The 19849-nt window shown below is 43.4% G+C and overlaps 1 protein-coding gene across 1 annotated transcript in view; it reads left to right on the forward strand.

The window, feature by feature from the left end:
• Positions 1-19849, forward strand: part of LOC149455652 (cytochrome P450 2K4-like) — a 90771-nt gene that overhangs the window by 32333 nt on the left and 38589 nt on the right. The window contains exons 5-7 of the mRNA XM_089686045.1: positions 4626-4786; positions 7970-8146; positions 13400-13541. Of these exons, the coding sequence (XP_089542171.1) occupies positions 4626-4786; positions 7970-8146; positions 13400-13541 (480 nt within the window). The remainder of the gene's footprint in view (positions 1-4625; positions 4787-7969; positions 8147-13399; positions 13542-19849) is intronic.

Genomic DNA, 19849 nt, shown 5'->3' on the forward strand with positions numbered 1-19849 from the left:
AAAGAGAAGTTTGGAGCTTTTTTTCTTTTCCCCCAAAATTACTTGCCTAGATGGTCCGATTCTGTATCTGTCCCCCGCCGGCTCTAAGTGTGAGAACTCAGGGATTACATGACCACTGATTGCTGAGTTTTCACCGCCACTGTGAGCAGAGAGCGGTAACTGTCAGTCACCGCTCTTTGCTCTGCTCCCCCCTCCTCCCCTCTTGCTCACTGGAGCTCTGGGTTGTAGATGGGAGGGAGCGTCTGACTCAGGCTCTCAGCAGATTGCTGAGAGGCTGACCCAGATGCCACTCCAAACTCTGGGGTGGATCCCAGCTTTAAAGTCGGGATCTTTCCCCAGCCTAGACCAGCTGACATCAGCTGACAGCGGGCGTTAGCTGAAAACAGGTCACAGGAGTGCAGAACAAACTGCACTCCTATGACCCAGAGGAGAAGTACAGTCAAAGAGCTTTGGCTGTACTTTTCCTTTTAAGGGGGGCAATCAAGGAAAGGTAAAACTGCAGCTCAACTGCCTATTTTTACAGCCGACCCTGGCTGTCCATGTGAACAAGCCCTATGTTAGCCATGTGACCATTATTTTCAAACCTCATTGGACTTGAAAAATAATTGTCAATTTTGGAAATTAGAATCCTTATTGTGATGTGTTAGCTTTGTGAATGAAATTGATTGTAAAGGCAAAGTTTTTAAACATGTTATACATACCTGTTTTGGCAATGATTTTGCATAGAGCAGCCCTGATCCTCCTCTGATCTCTCACCGCTGGTATTGTCCCCCCCCCCCACTAAGTGCCCCCAGAGCAAACCGCTTGCTAAGGGGGCACTCGTGCTTGCTCATTCCTGAGCTGCCTCTGTGTCCATAAGACACAAGTGCAGCTCGGCCATGCCCCATGCTCCCTCTTCACTGCTGTGTCTAAGCCAATGAGAAGAGAGAGTGTAAAGAGCCTCTGCTCCCGTGCACATAGAATGCATTAGGGTAAAAAATCTTCTGCCTTTTAGAACCAATATAAGCCCAATGTGCAGAGTTAAACTGGAAAAAAATGAAAAAATAATTACTATAACCAGGAAGAGGCTCATCCAGGGTGTCTTTTAAAATGAATAACAATCACACAGTCAACTCTTAGAAACGTAAATGTTACAGGAATTATACATATGTATTGGCCAGCATCAAATCACATATATGGATTTTTTTTATTAATGTCCTCCTTCTATTAAGTCCATCCTATACACTTTGCTCCCACATTTGCAGGTGGCAGCAGTAAACATGCCATGTTTTAAAAGTATTTTATTCATTTATGTTGGTGTTCTGGGGTGCTGAAAACAGAAACATGAAAACCAGTAAGGGGAATTTATCAAAACTGGATCAGACAGCTGTGCATGGCAACCAGTCAGCTTCTAGCTTTCATTTTCAAAGCCTAATTGAACAAGCTGAAGCTGGAAGCTGGTTGGTTACTATTGCTGCTCCATATCCTGTCTGCTTTAATTTTATAAAATTTTGCCAATGTTCTTAGGCACTGAATGACAGTTTAGGAGTATCGAAAGCCAAAAATGTATTTATTTATTTTTTTAGCGCTACCCCTGAAGGAGCCACTTGGGAATTTTGTGTTTTATGTTGTGCCCCTCAACCCCAAGAACAACCTTAACCCCTCTGGCACAGCTAGTCGAATGAAAGTTACTGCAAGCGCTTATAAAACACAATTGTAGATTCTTTTTAACTTGGTTATGCATTAGCACCAGGAAATAGACACAAGACTGTTTAGTAGTAAATGAACTCAATGTATGGGTCAGAACAAATAGTGGTTTGAGTATGAAGGAACACACAGAAGGCAGGTTCAGACACAGTTCTTAGACAGAACAATCACTATGCCAAGGTAACGTAGAATAGAGTTATGTACAACTAGACTGGGATTAACTCATGAATTAGCAAAGTGAACAATAAACATTGCATATAAGACTTAACTGCAATGTAAATAATAATAATATAACTAGTCTAGAGTGAACTCTAGGAGAATGGCTAGGATTTGGTGCAATATCCCCTGAGCGGTACCTCTTCGCAAAAGAAATAAGTGAAGATCTCTGTGTAGCAGCTGTAAAGGGACAGTCTTTAGTCCTAACTCTTCAGACAGCTAGCGTTGGGGTCTAGTAGTACCATTGGTGCACATCAGTAGTCCCAGGTGAGCCTGTAAGCAGCAATAAGGCTACTTGATGGTTGTATGGCCAGTTCCTAAGGGGCTCAGTCTCTCTAGCAGCAGATGTAATCCGCAGAGTAGAAGCTCACCAGTCCCAGTGATATTGCAGCTCACCAACCGGTCACACACAGCAATTAGTCCACTCTCTGCTCTGCACCCTGGTGACTCTGTCTCCTGAACTCTGGATCCCGCTCAGACCACAGATATGCAGCAGTGATGATGCACACACTGGACAGCAATGTGCATTCTTCATTCTTGCTCAAGAGGAAGCTGTGTCTTCTACAATTGAGAAAATGCAGCTCTTTCCCCTCCTTTTGGCAATCTTCCTTTGCTGTAATTGACAGCATTTCAACTGCATTTACCAGATTCTCTCTCCTCTGGTTTACAGATCCCACAGTGCAGTGCTGCCTTCCTATTAAATAGTGCATGCTCAGCAGCTCCCTCCTCTTGCTGATATAGCACCACAGGGCAGCAGCTACAGAGAGCAGCTGCAGCCAGTGTTCCTCTCGCTCTTCATTCTTATCCAAGCAGCTGGCTACATTTAGTTTGGAATAGAATGGTGAGAGTGCAATCAGGACTTGCTAGGGAGATACATATTCTCTAATTTCAAGATGGAACAATCACTTTGGAAAGATTTTGGCTTGTTTTATGTTGTGTTTCCAGAATAGCAACTAAAGAGAAACCTCCCCAAAAATTCCCCCAAGTTTTACTTGTTTACTAAAGTATCCAAAATGTAAAAAAAAAGTTTTATCTTTGTATTTACTTTGAGCTTTTCCCACCTAAGGGTATGTTCATACTGGTGACTGAGGGGGGGAAGGGTTACAATAAAAGCAGGAGGCTGAGGCACAGTTCTACCATTCCCAACTGCCCACCTAAACTAGGGCATGCAGCCACTCAGCACTGTACAATTAAACAGCATTTTACTTTTAGTAGGTGATACCATCATGGAATGTAACTCATTCAAGTGGATTGGGTAATGCTGAAATGCACACGGTTGTAGCACAGTAGGCAACCATTTTAAGGGTTAAAGCGGGGGTGAGAAAGCAAAATATATCCTCCTCACTCCCTGTCAAATGCCCTCTGAAAAACAATCCACACAATACGCACAAGTAAACAAGTGCTTACTGTGTACATTCTAGTAGCATTATGTTGCATGTCTGTTTTTGATCCATTTCTGTAGGTTGGCAACGCACTGAACTTGAATGGGTTACCGTAACGCAATGCACATTAACATGTGACACAATGCTCATGTGCGTGTAAATGTAATGCAGCACAAAGAAATAGATACGTGTAATTCCAGCCTTAAAGTGATAGTAAAAGTTATTAAAAAAAATAAAATAAAAAAGAGGTCATACTTACCTGCTGTGTGCAATGATATTGCGCAGAGTGGTCCGTTTCTCCCTCTTTGGCAGTCCCCTGCTCCTCCTTCTTCCCAGTACCCCTTTAGCAGACCAGGAGGCAACCTTGTGGGCTGGCTCCTGATCCAGGCTGTGTGGCTCCATAGACCTACACCGTATCAGAAAGCCATGCCCCCACTCCCTCCTCTCAGAAGTTTGACTGACAGCAGCAGGAGCAGTGGTGTATTTGGGTTTCATGCTGCCCAATGCAGCACAAAAATTGGCTCCCCCCCACAGAGAGACCCTGACACAGACCAACACCCCCTCTCTCCCATGAAGAGAGCCAGACATTGACCAACACCACCCCAGCCCCCCCACATCCACCCGGGAGAGCCTTTTACTACCACCACCCCCCACACCCTTGCAAACCCCCCCACTCCGGCAAGAGATAAGACACTCACCTTCACAGCTCCTGACATCCCCTGGAACAAGAGTCAGGCTCTGCATACACTATTAACAGCCTGCAGCCTCTCTTAGATCTCCTTACTGCGTGTGTCCCTTCTTCCTTTCCTTCTTTCAGGGGACGGTACTGCCCACCTGTAAAAAGCTGCTGCCCCCCAGAAAAGCGCCGCCCTAGGCAAATGCCTTGTTTGCCTTGTGGTAAATACACCCCTGAGCAGGAGCCTATGGATATGAGACCTGGAAGAGAGAGAAGTGCTGCAGGTAGAAAAACATTTTTACTTTAGAACTACTTTAAAGTTGTTTTTGCTCTTAAAAGCAGCCACAGCATTAGTACACAAATCCAGTTGAGCAATCATAAAATCTAACGCTCTCTGTTCATTGGAGAGCTCTAGCTCTGACAGAGAGGAGGGTATGTTGGACTACTGCAGAGACACCACTGCTTTCAAACGGTGATCAAGGGTCTTTCTCTGCACCATGCTGTCAGGTTCAGGCTTTTCTACTAAGCCTGTGTCTACTTTTATAAATTAAAAACAGAAATGTAAAACTTGGAAAACCTTTTGTCTGGAACATTTTTAGCTGAATTAAGCTGGAAATTCATTTGGGCTTTAAACAGGTTTTAGGAAAGCTTTGATCTTTTTGCAGGAGCACCATTCGAAAACACGGCAATCATGAATGCTGCTGTGGCCAATATCATTGTTTCCATCCTAATGGGCCATCGCTTTGAATATGATGATCCAAAACTTCAGAGGCTTTTGACAATCATCAATGACAACGTCAGAATCATCGGAAGCCCAATGGTTTTTGTAAGTTTAGTAACCTGCTCAAGTCTTTAAGTGGATGCTGGTCAATTGGGGTTTTTAAAATGATATATACTAACAAATATGCTTGTTCATTAAAAAAAGGTAATTTTTGGAGTCAGTGCAGGTTGTTGATTGTGTTAACTGTGTGCATGTGGAACATTTCACATTGTGATATTTAATTTCTGTTTTGTGTATGTACAGTATGTGTTAAGCAGATATTAGACTGGTAAGTAAAGGTCAACCTTGCACAGGCCAAAATTTATTGTCTAAGTCATGTGATTGAGATTGATACAGCCAATTGTAATAGCCCTTAGATGAGGAGTATTGAATTAAAACTACGGTCACTACAATTTTCTTCTGGCCAAGGTCTGAATAGGGTGTCGCCACCAGAGTGCCATTTTACATCATGTATTCCCAGCACATCAGTTGTGCCCATCAGAGTGCCCCTTTCCACAGTATGTGCCCATTTGTTCCCCTTAACATAACATATGCCCATCAGAGTGCCCCCTTAACCTAAAAGATCAGAGCGCTCCTTAACAGAAAATATGCCCATCACAGTGCCCCTTAACAAAAAATGGGCCCATCTGAGAGACCCTTAACATAAAATGGGCCCGTCTGAGAGACCCTTAACATAAAATGGGCCCGTCTGAGAGACCCTTAACATAAAATGGGCCCGTCTGAGAGACCCTTAACATAAAATGGGCCCGTCTGAGAGACCCTTAACATAAAATGGGCCCGTCTGAGAGACCCTTAACATAAAATGGGCCCGTCTGAGAGACCCTTAACATAAAATGGGCCCATCTGAGAGACTCCTAACATAAAATGGGCCTGTCAGAGTGCCCCTCAACATAAAATAGGCCCATCAGAGTACCCCTTAATATAAAATAAGGGTCATGCTGATGGGCACATTTTATGTTAAGGGGCACTCTGATGAACACATTTATATTAAGGGGCACTCTGATGGGCACATTTATATTAAGGGGCACTCTGATGGGCACATTTATATTAAGGGGCACTCTGATGGGCACATTTATATTAAGGGGCACTCTGATGGACACATTCTATTAACATCAGAGTGCCCCTGTAAGACCACACCCTACCTTGAGGGCAGACAGGAGCTTCCCGCGATCCTTGCTGAAGGGTCAGCTGGACACTTGTGTATAGGCAGGGAGCGGGAGACAGTGATCTGCAAGGGGCAAAAATTGCTCAGTGCTCAAGGAACCCCTAGTAACCTCTGGAGCAGGGGTCTCCAGACTTTTTTCAGCAAATGGCCAGTTTATTGTTCTTCAGACATTAGGGGGCTGGATTGTGGCCAGTGGAAGTAGAAAATGCCCTGGCATCAGTGGGAGTAAACAATGCCTTAGCAGTTGGTGGGAGAAAAATTATAGAGCCTGTAGTCAGTAAAAGGAGGAATAGTGAGAGTAGCGGTGCTCCAAGGGCTGGATGAAGGCACGCAAACCACATCTGGCCCACATGCTTCAGTTTGGAGACCACTGTTCTGAAGGAACTCTGGGGTTCATTGGAACCCTGGTTGAGAGAGGTTACCATAAGCAGATGCTAATTTACTGTGAGCATTATGGAAAAAAAGTGGGCAGTGGAAAGAGTGGGGGGCAGTAAATCTTAGGCATGTGACATGGAATATCATTTTAAAAGGCAACAGAGGAACTAAAATCAGGAAAATGTCAAATATGAATCCAATGGAGACCTCAGCAAGTCCAGGATGTCCTTGGTTTTTTATGAAAAGTGATAAAAAAAACTTTAAAGGAGAAGTGTGTGAATGGAAAAAAAATATACATCCATACTCTCTCCCATAGCATTGGTGTGATGATGCAGCTATCCTCCTCCAGGTCTAAGAACTGAGCAATCACATGACCACTGATCGTTCAGCTCTCTGTCAGTCACTGCTCTCTGATCTGCCCCTCCAGCGCTCATTGGAGCTGAGCTGAGAAGGAGGTGGAAGCAACTGACTCGGTCACTCAGCAGCATGCTAAAAAGCTGAGCTAGCTGCCAATCAGGCATCTGGGTGGATCCCAACATTATTGTCAGGATCCTTTCAGAGCCTGGAGCAGCTCTGTGACATCAACCGACAGCCCTCTTTATGTTTTGCATGTTTTTAGTAGATTTAAAAATAATCATTGGTCTCATAAAAACATGCATAGTTCATAGAGGTGCCACAGGGATAAGTGGTTCCAGACTTTCTGTGGCCAAATAAGATTACTTCTAGTTGATGACGGATTATACACAGTGACAATAATAGCTGAGACAGTTGATTACTTTTCACATTATATTCAGTGACATCAGTTAGTAGGGCATTTGGTGGGAGGTTACTGGCAGTGCACTAACATTGTAGTGCACTATATTTGTGAATATTATTCTTATTGTTTTAGTAAAGTGAATTTTAAAGAAGTAAAACACTGTGCAAGGTTTTTAATTTTTTTTTAACCTGGAAGAACTGTTTGATGGGTATTATGGTACATGGCTGCTCCTATTGTCAAGACATGAAGAGAGGAGGTAATCGGAAAATTTGGTACCCTAAGGAGGCGAATGAGATCCTATAGGTCAATACATTCAGGTGGATAGTGAATGGTGGTAGAACTCATTTGTGAAATATTGCACAAGAAGCAACTAATGCGTGCATAGTGGATATATTGCATTATTATGAGAACTTATATTTATTCAAAATATCACATGGATGGTGATGTATGCATATGTCACATGTAATATAGTTGGCTTTTTGATTCATTATTCCATTTTTAATTTGTGTTTCTAGTTTATTGTACATGCTGCATTTGTTTACTGGGGGAAGGTGATGTTCATTAGGGGATGTATTCGCATGTAGGTGTATATAGTATTCACACTGCACGTTTGATAGATGAATATGTATATAGAGGGTTGTCAACCAATACCCAAGGAAGAATACAAGCGGGAATTTTGTACTGAAGCCCTCCCATGAGTGTGATCCTCGTTTTTACTTACTGTATTCTTATTTGACAGCTGTGTAGTATTTGCCATGGAATATGAATAATGTATTACAATGCAATGTGAGAACATGTAAAAATAGTTGATTCAGAGAATGTATATAGAACCTATTATTATTTGTATTTGTTGTGTTTTCAGAATGTGTTACATATCACCACTTGCACTATTACTAATATATCAGGGCCATTATTTGCCTTTTTATTTCAGCTCTATAATTCATTTCCATCTTTGCTCCGTTGGCTACCTGGCAGTCATAATGAAGTCCTCCCCAACTTAGAGGAACTGCATGCCTTTATCAGAGAAACGTTCACCAACCAGAGGAAGCAGCTGGATGTCAACGACCAGAGAAATGTTGTTGATGTATTCCTTGTCAAACAAAAGGAGGTATATATATCATTCTATAAAGTATAACCTAACTTGGCCTGTAATATTTTTCAATAGAGGGAGTGTATAGTGCAGTTCCTTCTTGTGTTTGCAAATGCTTGACACAGATCAGCTCTTGTGGCAGCCTTCTACATTGCGACTTGCTCCATCATTGATCACTGGGGAAGATGCCTTCATGCTGGCATATCTTACAGCATAAAAAAAAAAAAAAAGACACAAAAATAAAAACAATGTGCTGGGTTCCCCCTAATCCCCCTAATTATGCACATAGACTCTTAGAGGGTCTATTAGGAATTTTAAGGTGGTACTCCACCGTTATGGAGTGCAAGAGGACTCCAGTGGCACCCTGTGAAGCTCTGGTGAACTCCATGCCCAAGAGGGTTAAGACAGTGCTGGAAAATAATGGTTGCCACACAAAATATTGACACTTTGGAACCAATTTGAACATTTTCATTTAGGGGTGTACTCACTTTTGTTGCCAGCGGTTTAGACATTAATGGCTGTGTGTTGAGTTATTTTGAGGGTACAGCAAATTTACATGTTAAACAAGCTGTACACTCACTACTTTACATTGTAGCAAAGTGTCATTTCTTCAGTGTTGTCACATGAAAAGATAGAATCAAATATTTACAAAAATGTGAGGGGTGTACTCAATTGAGATACTGTAGGTGCAAATCTCATAATGTGGAAGGGCTTTATAGAAGATATTATCTTCATTTGGAGAGGATCAAGGGAGGAATTGGATTTATTTATTTAAGGTACAAACAATACCTATAACCTCCAGTTTACACCACACATTAGTAAGGAGAGGGTCAAATTCCTAGACTTAGACATTTTTATTGAAAAAGATCTGATACTTACAAAAACATTTTTAGAAACCAATTGGCAGCAATAGTTATTTTCTCAATATGAACTGTCAATTTTTTAAATGGTTAATTAATATACCAAAGGGGCAATTTTTGCACTTGTGAAAACCTTAGAAGACAATTATAAGGAGTTGTGTTGAATTGAACATACCTGGGTTTAGTTAGTGTTCTCCCCTTTCTGATCTATACCTGTTAGGATCCGCCAGGTGGTGCCTCAGGCTGCCAACTGACAGACCTACCCAGAGCGTGGGGTCTAAGCCCGGGCTGTGCTTTCACCAGGGCCCCTGATGGTGGGGATGGACTTGAAACAGTCCCGGACCAGGTCACGACCTCTGAGCAGGCCCACCAGTGGCTGAGGAGACCTCCGGGGACGTATGCAGGTACCGGAGAGCCAGATGTGAAGCGGATGGCGGCCCCAGCAGGGTAGTAACGGATCGTGGTCCCGTGGGGGTAAGCGAGGTACAGAATCGGCGGGCAAAGAGTAGTCGGGTCACACGCAGGGTCAGCAGGGTAAGTCAGTCCGTAGAATGGTCAGGGCAATCCGGGTCAATCACAGGAGCAGGCAGAATAGTCAGGACAATCCGGGTCAATCACAGGAGCAGGCAGCGTAGTCAGGGCAATCCGGGTCAATCACAAGGGCAGGCAGCGTAGTCAGGGTCAAACAGGGTCACTAGACAGGTGCAGGAACTCGGGAACATAGGAAGACCTTGCGGCAATTGCTGACAGTGCAGGGCATCTTTAAATAGTGCGCCCTGCACTGTCATTGGCCGCCCAGGACGCGCCCCCGGGCTGTCATTGGCCGCCCGAGGCGCGCCCGCGGCTTCCACTACTGCGCATGCGCGGCGTCCTGTCATCTCCGGCTCGCCGGGACCTGGTGCCTGTGTCCCGGCGTGAGCCGTTGCCAGCGCGCATGCGCCGGCCGATGGGACGCCGCGATCCCTGACAATACCTAACTGCCAGCCCTCAAAATGGGGAGCTTACCTTCCAGGAAGGTCCATTTTGATGAGGACAAGGGCCTCTTCCTCACAACCCTGGTATGGTGCTTGTGGGAGTCTGTGGTCATGTGGTTTATAGGAATCTAAAAACCTCCATTAAAAATACATAAGGAAGAGGATAGAACAGGAAGGCTCTTCTAAGTGCAGAATATCCAGAAGTATTGATGACTGTTAGCAACACTTACAAACTTCCCTCCGGATCCTGACGATCTTACTGAGTCTGTTTCTAACTGCAAGTTTGTAAGCATTTCTAACTGTCATCATTAAAGTTCTTCTGGATATACTGCACTTAGAAGCACCTGCACCTTACTGTTCTACCCTGTTGCATATGGAGTTTGCTTCAACTTCTAGAAGTGCTGCCCAGTGCCTGTTATCCAGTGTCTCCTCCATTCCTGGCTGACATCTCCTGCCCACAGCCTCCTCCATTGATGCGCCCTACACACACCCTCTATTAAAAATACATAGTCAAAAAAATTAAGTACCTTATTTTTTGCTCCATAAGACGCACTTTTTTCCCCCAAAAAAAGGGGGGGAAATGTCAGTGCGTCTTATGGAGCAAATATGCAGTGTCCGGTATTGCCGCCGCCACTGTGTCAGAATACTGGGCCAGCCGCTCAGCTCTTCTCTGCAGCAGGACCTTACCTGTTCCTTGGTCCAACGCTGTACAGTCTTCCCATCTTTAGTGTGAGCACCTAAATGTGACAGCCGGGTGCCCACTATGCATGCGCGAGAAGCGCTGCGCTTTGTAAATAGTCCAGCGTCTTCTGGGACACATGACAGATCCCAGAAGATGCCGAGCCATTCACTAAGCGCAGTGCTTCTCGCGCATGCACAGTGGGCACCCGACTATCAGCCGAGTACCCACAGGGAGGACAACTGTCAAATTCAGGTACCCGCTCCCCCTCCCTCCACAAAAGGTCCACAGTCTCTTGGTCATCCCCTGCACTGTGCCGTCTCTGGTCATCCCCTGCACTGTCTGCCGTCTCTGGTCATCCCCTGTACTGTGTCCGCAGTCTCTTGGTCATCCCCTGTACTGTGTCCGCAGTCTCTTGGTCATCCCCTGTACTGTGTCCGCAGTCTCTTGGTCATCCCCTGTACTGTGTATCCGCAGTCTCTTGGTCATCCCCTGTACTGTGTATCTGCAGTCTCTTGGTCATCCCCTGTACTGTGTATCTGCAGTCTCTTGGTCATCCCCTGTACTGTGTATCTGCAGTCTCTTGGTCATCCCCTGTACTGTGTATCTGCAGTCTCTTGGTCATCCCCTGTACTGTGTATCTGCAGTCTCTTGGTCATCCCCTGTACTGTGTATCTGCAGTCTCTTGGTCATCCCCTGTACTGTGTATCTGCAGTCTCTTGGTCATCCCCTGTACTGTGTATCTGCAGTCTCTTGGTCATCCCCTGTACTGTGTATCTGCAGTCTCTTGGTCATTCCCTGTACTGTGTATCTGCAGTCTCTTGGTCATTCCCTGTACTGTGTATCCGCAGTCTCTGGTCATCTCCTGTACTGTGTCTGAAGTCCATTGGTTCAGAATATTTTTTTTTTCTTCTTTTTTTCTCCTCTAAAACCTAGGCGCGTCTTATAGTCTGGTGCATCTTATGGATCAAAAAATACGGTAATACACAAGGCACTTTTGACATGACCATATTTGCTCAATGATGTCACCCATGAGATCCCAGCCTTGTTTACATTTAGTGTCTGTGTTTGTTTTGTTTTTTTTAGTAAACTTTATGTGAAGTTCACAAAGTAACACTTCATTAATGCTCAGGTACTGAGTATGTACTGTGGGAACTTGCTTCAAATGGTAGAGCTTTTTTAAAGCACACAGCAACTCGCTTCTTTTTTTAAGGCCTTTTTAGCCCACTTTTATTTAAAGAAAAAGTTCCATAAAGCTTCCCACGCAGGGGTATCCACCATCACACACATGAAACAATATTCAGCCTCCTGGCTTGTACACAGTTGTATGTCTGTCTCCTGCAGACTCTTTCCAAAATGACACTTTGTACACAGCTAGCCACTAGCACACAGCTACTCTGACTTCCACCTCTCCTTGGTGAAGCCCTCCGGACTCCAAGGCAGAGACCTCCTGCCTACCAGGGTGGAGCCCTCCTGACTCCTGTCTGCCAGGGTGGAGCCCAGACTCATGGCCTGGCCTCCACACAAAGGCCCGCACACACCTGTGCAATCGCGTTGACTGCTCTCAAAACATGGAGCAGGATTGGAGATTTCATCCCTCCCAAATCTCTTAGAAATCTCCAGGCTACAGGTCCCAAAACGGGCTTTACAAACCAAAGAGGAAACTGTTAAACCAGTTTCCTCTGCATTATGAGAACTGCCTGGAGCCCCTCAACCTGTATGGTTGAGAATCCTGGGTCACCACCGTGATTTCCACCGTGGCAGGATACTGCACTGCCACAGTACTCAGGGAAGATGATATTTTAGTATCCAAACTCCCACAGTGACCGGGATTTAATTAAAATTAAACAGGCTAGAAAGTATGTTTGGAGATGTCGCCAACTGTTCAGTAAAATAAAATAAGGTTGTTTTATTCGACTGGAATTAATATATCAAGAGATTTGTAGGATGTAGCTCTTACATGGGGTGCATAAATATATCTAAATCAAAGAAAATGAAGAAATGTATGGTAGAGAAATTGTACCTGCATTGACCTATGAAGATAAATGCAGCTCAAAAAATATGGTGGCCATACACTATTAGACTTTTATTGGAAATTTTTCATTTTAAGAACACTAGTTTGATTTTCTGATCGTTAATCATAATCAGCGACAAATTGACATTCAGTTTCAATTGCAGTGGCGAGAAAATTTGAAGTAGCAAGATGGAAAATTTTTCTCAAATAAATGATTTGTTATATATTGCTTTTGCTTAGGAAAATCCATTCATTTCAAAATTGGGTGTTGAAAGCAAATTACATTTTTGAAGTACTTTCAAATGACATTTGGCAAGTTGCTGAATTTAAACTGTACTGCAAACCTCCACTTAAAAATCTAATAGTATGTGTTTCTGGGATGAAATATGGTGCTCTAGCAAATTGGCCAATACTGGCTATACTACACCCATTGTACTGTATGTGAATGAAAATCTGCCCAATATGAAAACCTCCAACAATAGACACTTAATAGAAGTGTTAGCCTTTCCCTACTTTAGTCAAAACAAATTAAAAGTGTTGGCCTTTAAAGCTTGAGGTTCAGCATGTTTAACAGTCAACTAACTTTTTTGAAGGAAAACTAAGCAATTGGTGCCTCCAAGTTTTTAAAGACACATTCCCTTTTAAAGTAGAAATATCAAATTTGATTGCAGGTTTTCAAAATGTTTTAAAGCAAGATATATACCAGATGAAGAATGAAATAACTCTTAACTGTGTGAATTTCAGGAAAAGCCAAATCCAGAGTTATATTTCACTGATGCAAATCTGACATCTCTTATCACGGACTTGTTTGCTGCTGGGATGGACACAACCTCTGCCACTCTCCGATGGGGCCTTTTGTTAATGATGAAGTACCCAGAAATTCAGAGTAAGTGATTAGTTTTTGTGCTGTTTTATTTAGGCACAACAGAAGCTCTCTCCATTCACTTCAATTGTCTTATGGCTTCTTTGTGACCGCTTAGACCACAGGGAATCTATAAGCAGGTGCCTTATTTAGTACAAAATTCCTTTGAAGTTTAGTTTTAAGTGCTAATATTTAAGTTCAGTAACCCATAGCAACCTAGGAGAATTCATTCTGCTGAGCTCAGTCAGCAGATGAATTCTGATTGGTTGCAATGGGTTTCTCAACCTAAAGAGACTGTCACCTTAGTCTTGCAGGTCACCCTTTACCCCCCATATGCTATACTTCTTAAGGCCACATATGTCTCTGCATAGTAAGCTACCCCTGCAGGCCTTTGTCTTTATCAACATGGGGACAAGATGCTTTGCCGGGGGGGATCCCCAAGCCTTATAATGGAATATGACCTGGTATGGTTCAGGAGGAGGGCACTCACTTGCCACCTCCATTCCTGCCTACCGGACTGCATGCTCAGATAAGCGCCTGGTAAGGATTGGGGAAGGGGGCACTCCATTTCTTTTTGCATGGGGTTGCCCCTTAAAATCCATACCAGACCAAAAGAATGAGTGTGGATTTTGGGGGGGGGGGGAACCCCATATTTTTTTTTTTTTTAAATTTGTCTTTTTTGCCATGTGGTCCCTCATAAAATCCATACCAGACCCCTGCTGACAGCATGCATAACTCATCATTGTTAGGAAGCCTATGGACACTGCCTGCTTAACCACTCATGACTCCTCACCACTGCTAACAGCAGGGATGAGTCACAGTAGTAAAAACATCAAAAACGCACTGCAGCTGCACTACATAATTGCACTGAAAATCAGATTAAAATCGCACTTCACTAGTGTGAACCTTGACTTAAAGAGCTGCATGCATTCTTAAATGCACAAACTATAACTGGATACCAACATTTATAGGTAATAACACCAGGGGTAGTTGATACAGAGAATATCACATTGCCACCTGGGGGATCATGATCATGTTGCAGGAGCGGACTGACCATTTGGAAACTCTTGCACTGCCCGAGGGCCCGGGGTCAGTAGGGGGCCCCATGAGATGCCCCTGGTACCTTTTTTTTCATAGGCTTTTTTGAGTTTGGGCAAGGACACGGGCCACATGATCCCCTATTGCCCGGGGGCCCCATGAGTTGTCAGTCCGCCCCTGGCCTGTTGTAGCAGTCCCATCCACGTTACAGCAAACAACCCACACTTTCAGAGCCTCCCCCTTTTTATACTCATTCAGGATGGAGGACAGAGCCCAAAAATACCCAGGAATCTTCTGTTAAAGAAATATATAAGCAAGCGCATATATATAAAAGAAAAATATTTAACAATTATTCCAGGTAGCTGCTAGCACTAAAGGATATAGGCAACAATCCCAATTAATGTATTCAAATATCAGAAAGTGCAGCACTATCATAAATATAAATATGGCAATATATTCAAGTTTAAAAAGTAATAAGTGCACAATATAAGAATAAAGTGCTATTCATGCAATATGTGAAATCAATAAGTCCATAATATTCATATGATGTCAATAAAATAAAGTGGGTAATTCAACAGGAGTCTTTCTTTAATTTACGATATAATCCTGTGCCCAAAGTACAATGGTGCATGTGTCTTTAAAGGTAATCCACCACTTCTGTTGGGTGTGCACTCACCAGAACTTTGATGTATACAGGCATTGGTTACAATCTGTAACATCTGGGTGCAGGGGTAGTAGGACAGCTTTAAGGGTTAAATCAGCATCCTCACAGTACCGGTGGTGTGTGCCTCTTTAAATATTTTGTTATTCTGAAGAGTTTTTTCTGAAGCAGCATTTACCTCTTTCCCCATCTGGGCACCCTGACTAACTATCTGTTATACAAAAACAGTCTTGTATCAATCAAAACCAACTTGTAAGCAACCACTTACATGCAGAGGAGCAAGCAGTTGCAAGGGACAAAGGATAAAAGGGTTGTGGGATGCCCTTTCCAGAAAATCTGTCACCTTGCCCTAAATTAAGGTGAGCTCCAGTCAGATATAAAAGACACAAATTAATATTATCATTACTAGATCATTATACACTCACCAGCCACTTTATTAGGTACACCTTGCTAGTGCCAAGAAAATATCCTCCATATCATTACACGTCCACCACCAGCCTGAACCATTCATACAAGGCAGGAGGAATCCATGATTTCCTGTTGTTTACACCAAATTCTGACCCTGCCATCTGAATGTCGCAGCAACCAGTCTGCCCATTCTCCTCTGACATCAACAAGACATTTCCGTCCACACAACTGTCGCTCACCGGATTTTTTCTCTTTTTGGGACCATTCTCTGTAAACCCTAGAGATGGTTGTGTGTGAAAATCCCAGTAGATCAGCAGTTTTTGATATACTCAGACCAGCCCGTCTGGCATTAACAACCATGCCACATTCAAAGTCACTTAAATCCCCTTTCTTACCCATTCTGATGCTCAGTTTGTACTTCAGCCGTCGTCTCCACCATGTCTAAATTCATTGAGTTGCTGCCATGTAATTGGCTGATTAGCAAGTTGTGTTAATAAGCACTTGAACAGGTGTACCTAATAAAGTGGCCAGTGAGTGTATACTATATGTTTAATGCAGGTGTTTTAGTCTTGGACTTAATCATCCAGTGCTTATCTGTTCCTGTCCAAAATTTATGACGCTGGCCAGCTTGTGGAATGTGCGCACATAAAGAAACTCACACTGATACCTTTGGTCTGTGAAAACTTCTCTCTAATTTATTGAAATGAAACCGTGAGCTTATATATGAAAAATGATGCGAACATCACGTGATAACAGCATAAGCATTATATTAGTCTTTGATTGGTCACTTTACACGAAAACAATCTCCGTCATGGTATAGGTGTGATCTTCTTCAGTCTTATCTTAAAAAGAGAAAAACATTCTTTTGTCTTCCAAATCACACGATGGGAGGGGGTCTGTTCCTGTGAGCAAATATTTCTTAAGCAAGGATTTCTTAAAGTACCACAAAGCCCAGCAGGCAGAAAATATTCACACAACATATGTATTAAAGTATAAAAGTAAATATTTATAAAACTTATAGAAATAGCGTATATATATATATATATTCAATAGGAAACGAAATAGGCATTTTACCAAATCCATCACAGTCCCCCCTTAAAATGACTATTTTACTCTGTCCCTATAAAGCCTAGCTCATCTGTCCTTATGTACCTTGGAACTCTTTTGTGCTGTACGTTAGACAAGTGATGACTATTTCATCACCTCCCTTGCCACAGACTTTGTACATAAGGAAGTCAGATGCTATCCCTACAAAATCCATCATATGGGGATCCTCTTGGTCCTGGTTCAGGAAGGTAGGTGTTCTGTTGTCTACAGCTTTGCTTATTAACTTCTTTACAAATGGTAGAATACAACATACAATCAGAGCTAAAAGAACTAGAATTATTAGTACAGTTACCCCTATTTGGGCGAGCACTTTTTTCCACCCACTCATCCAGCTAAAATATTGATCCCACGGGTCTGAGATACCTGAGTTCTTCTTCAGCTCCACTGACAGATCTTCCAATTTATTTATACCCAGAGTAACCTTACCATTCGGGCCAGTATTGTCAGGAATATATGTACAACATGTTCCGGTTCCTTCTATCATTTTACAGACACCTCCTTTTTCTGCTAAAATCATGTCTAGAGCCATCCTATTCTGGAATGTCATGTAGGATGTAGGGGCTAGCTGGTCAACGATTCCTTGAAGGGCATCCCTGGTGTAATTCACAAACCTCTGTTGGTTGTAGTATATGTAATTTATCTAATCTACATTTTTATTAACAGTTATCATGGGAATCAGGGATTCAAAACCTGCTTTACTTGGTCTTTGGCTTTAAATTTATTAGACACCCCCCTTGGGACTCCAATGGCATCTATATACACATGTGGGTCAAAACTACCAGAAGGAGCTTTTTGTTTCCTCCTACGGCCAGGCGTTGGGTCAGGGATATTCTCTGCTAGGATGTGGAGAGGCATAATGGCCTTTACAAGGGCACACTCACCAGTCCAAATCCCTTCCAATCTTATTCTAATCTTTTGGTCCCCAGTAATCATCCATGACACATATGTATACCTGGTCACTACTATCAGAACATGCTCGTTGTGTCAAGATCATATAGATTACGGTCATAGCACCACATGGGATCTGTACTACAGAAATCAAAGTTGTAAATAGCTACATGAGTGTTGGATGAGTTGTACCAAAATATAGTGGTGTCGCCTATTTCAGTGATATCCACCTGTTGAGCCTCTGTCAGACTCATTAGAAAAAGGATATACAACATAGTTGTCATGGTGTAGATGACGCCTTTCCCTCAGGGTTCGGGACTTTCTTGCAGTGGGAGGCGTGTATCCAAGTGTTCTTCCTGGCCACCTTGTCAGAAGGGGCTGTGGTCAGCAGAACTTGGAATGGACCATCATATCTTGGCTCAAGGGAATGTTTCCTCATAAATGTCTTTACTAATACCCAATCTCCGGGTAATAGGCTGTGAGTTCCTGTATCTGACTCAGAATCTGGAATGGAGAAAACACTTGGACATGGATACGGGTTAATTCACGTGATAATACAGTCACATAATCAGTTAACACATCAAATTGTAATTGCAACTGTTGTGGAAAATAACAACCAAATATGGGGGCTGAGCTAAACAAAATCTCATAAGGGGATAGGGAGTGTTCTCTCTTGGTGTGTATCTGACACTAAATAGGGCAATAAGCAGACTGTCTGGCCAACTCATGCCAGTCTCTTGGGCTACTTTTAGCATTCTTTCTATTTTCCCACTACTTTGGGGGTGATAGGGGGTATGGAACGCCAGAGTGACTCCTAATGCCGCCCATATTTCTTTGGTTACTGAAGCTGTGAAAGCGGGGCCCTGGTCACTCTCTATCACCTCTGGAAGCCCATATCTGCATACAACCTCAGTGAGGAGTTTCTTCACAGTTGTTTTAGCAGTCCTGTTAGTTACAGCAAAGGCCTCTGGCCAACTGGAAAACATGTCCAACACCACTAGGGTGTACTCAACCGCCCACTCTTTGGCATCTGGATATGATCAATTTGTATCCTTTGAAAAGGGTATAGGGGTTTGGCCAAGTGTTTCTGTGGTGTCTTCTCTGTGCGTCCCGGATTGCATTTTGCACAGATGGCACATGCTCTGCAAAAATTGTTCGTCGATGTGGTGATTCCAGGCGCTATATCGTACTTGTTGATGACAAAGTTCATGAGGCTCTTTGACAGATGGGCTGCTCCGTGTGCCCACTGGACTACAGCTGGAAACATATTCTTGGGTAAACAAAGCCTCTTGTTGCACTCAAACAGACCGTCTTTGAAAATAGCTCCTCTCCATCTCCAGCTTTCTTTTTCTTCTTGACTTGCTGCTTCTTGGAGTTCCTTGAGGTAGTTTCTGTCCACAGGTAAGGTCTGTAAGATGAACATTGGTTCCCACTCTCCGGTCACCTCTCCTTCCATTTCTGGTGGTCCCATGGCCGCTCGTTTTGCCGCCAAATCTGCCAGATTATTGCCTTTGGCTTCTGAAGAGTTTAATTTCCCATGAACTTTTACCTTCAGAATAGCCACTTGAATGGATAGAAGGAGTGCTTCCAGCAGTCGTCCAATGGCTGCTCCATGTCTTATGGATGTACCTGCCACAGTCATAAATCCTCTTGCCTTCCATATGGGTCCAAAGTCATGGGCCATCCCAAAGGCGTATCTGGAGTCTGTGTAAATATTGGCTCTTTTACCTTCTGCCATTTTACATGCTGTAGTGAGGGCTTGAAGCTCTGCTTCCTGGGCAGATAAAGTTGGTGGTAATGCTCCTGCTTGTAGAATTTCAAATTCCGAGGTCACAGCATACCCTGTGTGGTACTTGCCTCCTTCATCTGCATATATGGAGCCATCCACAAAAAGTGTGTAGTCAGGGTTTTCCAGAGGAATTTCACTCACTGTAGGGAGATGTGTGGTTTCCATGCGCATCATTTCAAGGCAGTCATGTGGAGTAGTACAGGGGTCTCCTTCTTCACCTTCGCCTTCTTCTCCCCCCCTCGAAAAATGGCAGAAGGGTGGCTGGGTTGAGAGTGAGACACCTTTGGAGGGTCACATTGTCAGGAATGAGGAGGGAGATTTGCAACCGTAGATGTCTGGCCGTGGACAGGTGTCGGGGTTGTACTTGATTCAGGATGGCAGCAATGTCATGCGGTGCCAGAAGAAACTGTGTGTGGTAAAACGAGGTCTGAAGTTCTGTCC

Source organism: Staurois parvus, unplaced genomic scaffold (genome assembly GCF_062004578.1).
Source record: "Staurois parvus isolate SC_StPar_1 unplaced genomic scaffold, SC_StPar_1.0 ptg000390l, whole genome shotgun sequence".
In the NCBI taxonomy this organism is placed as follows: Eukaryota; Metazoa; Chordata; class Amphibia; order Anura; family Ranidae; genus Staurois; species Staurois parvus.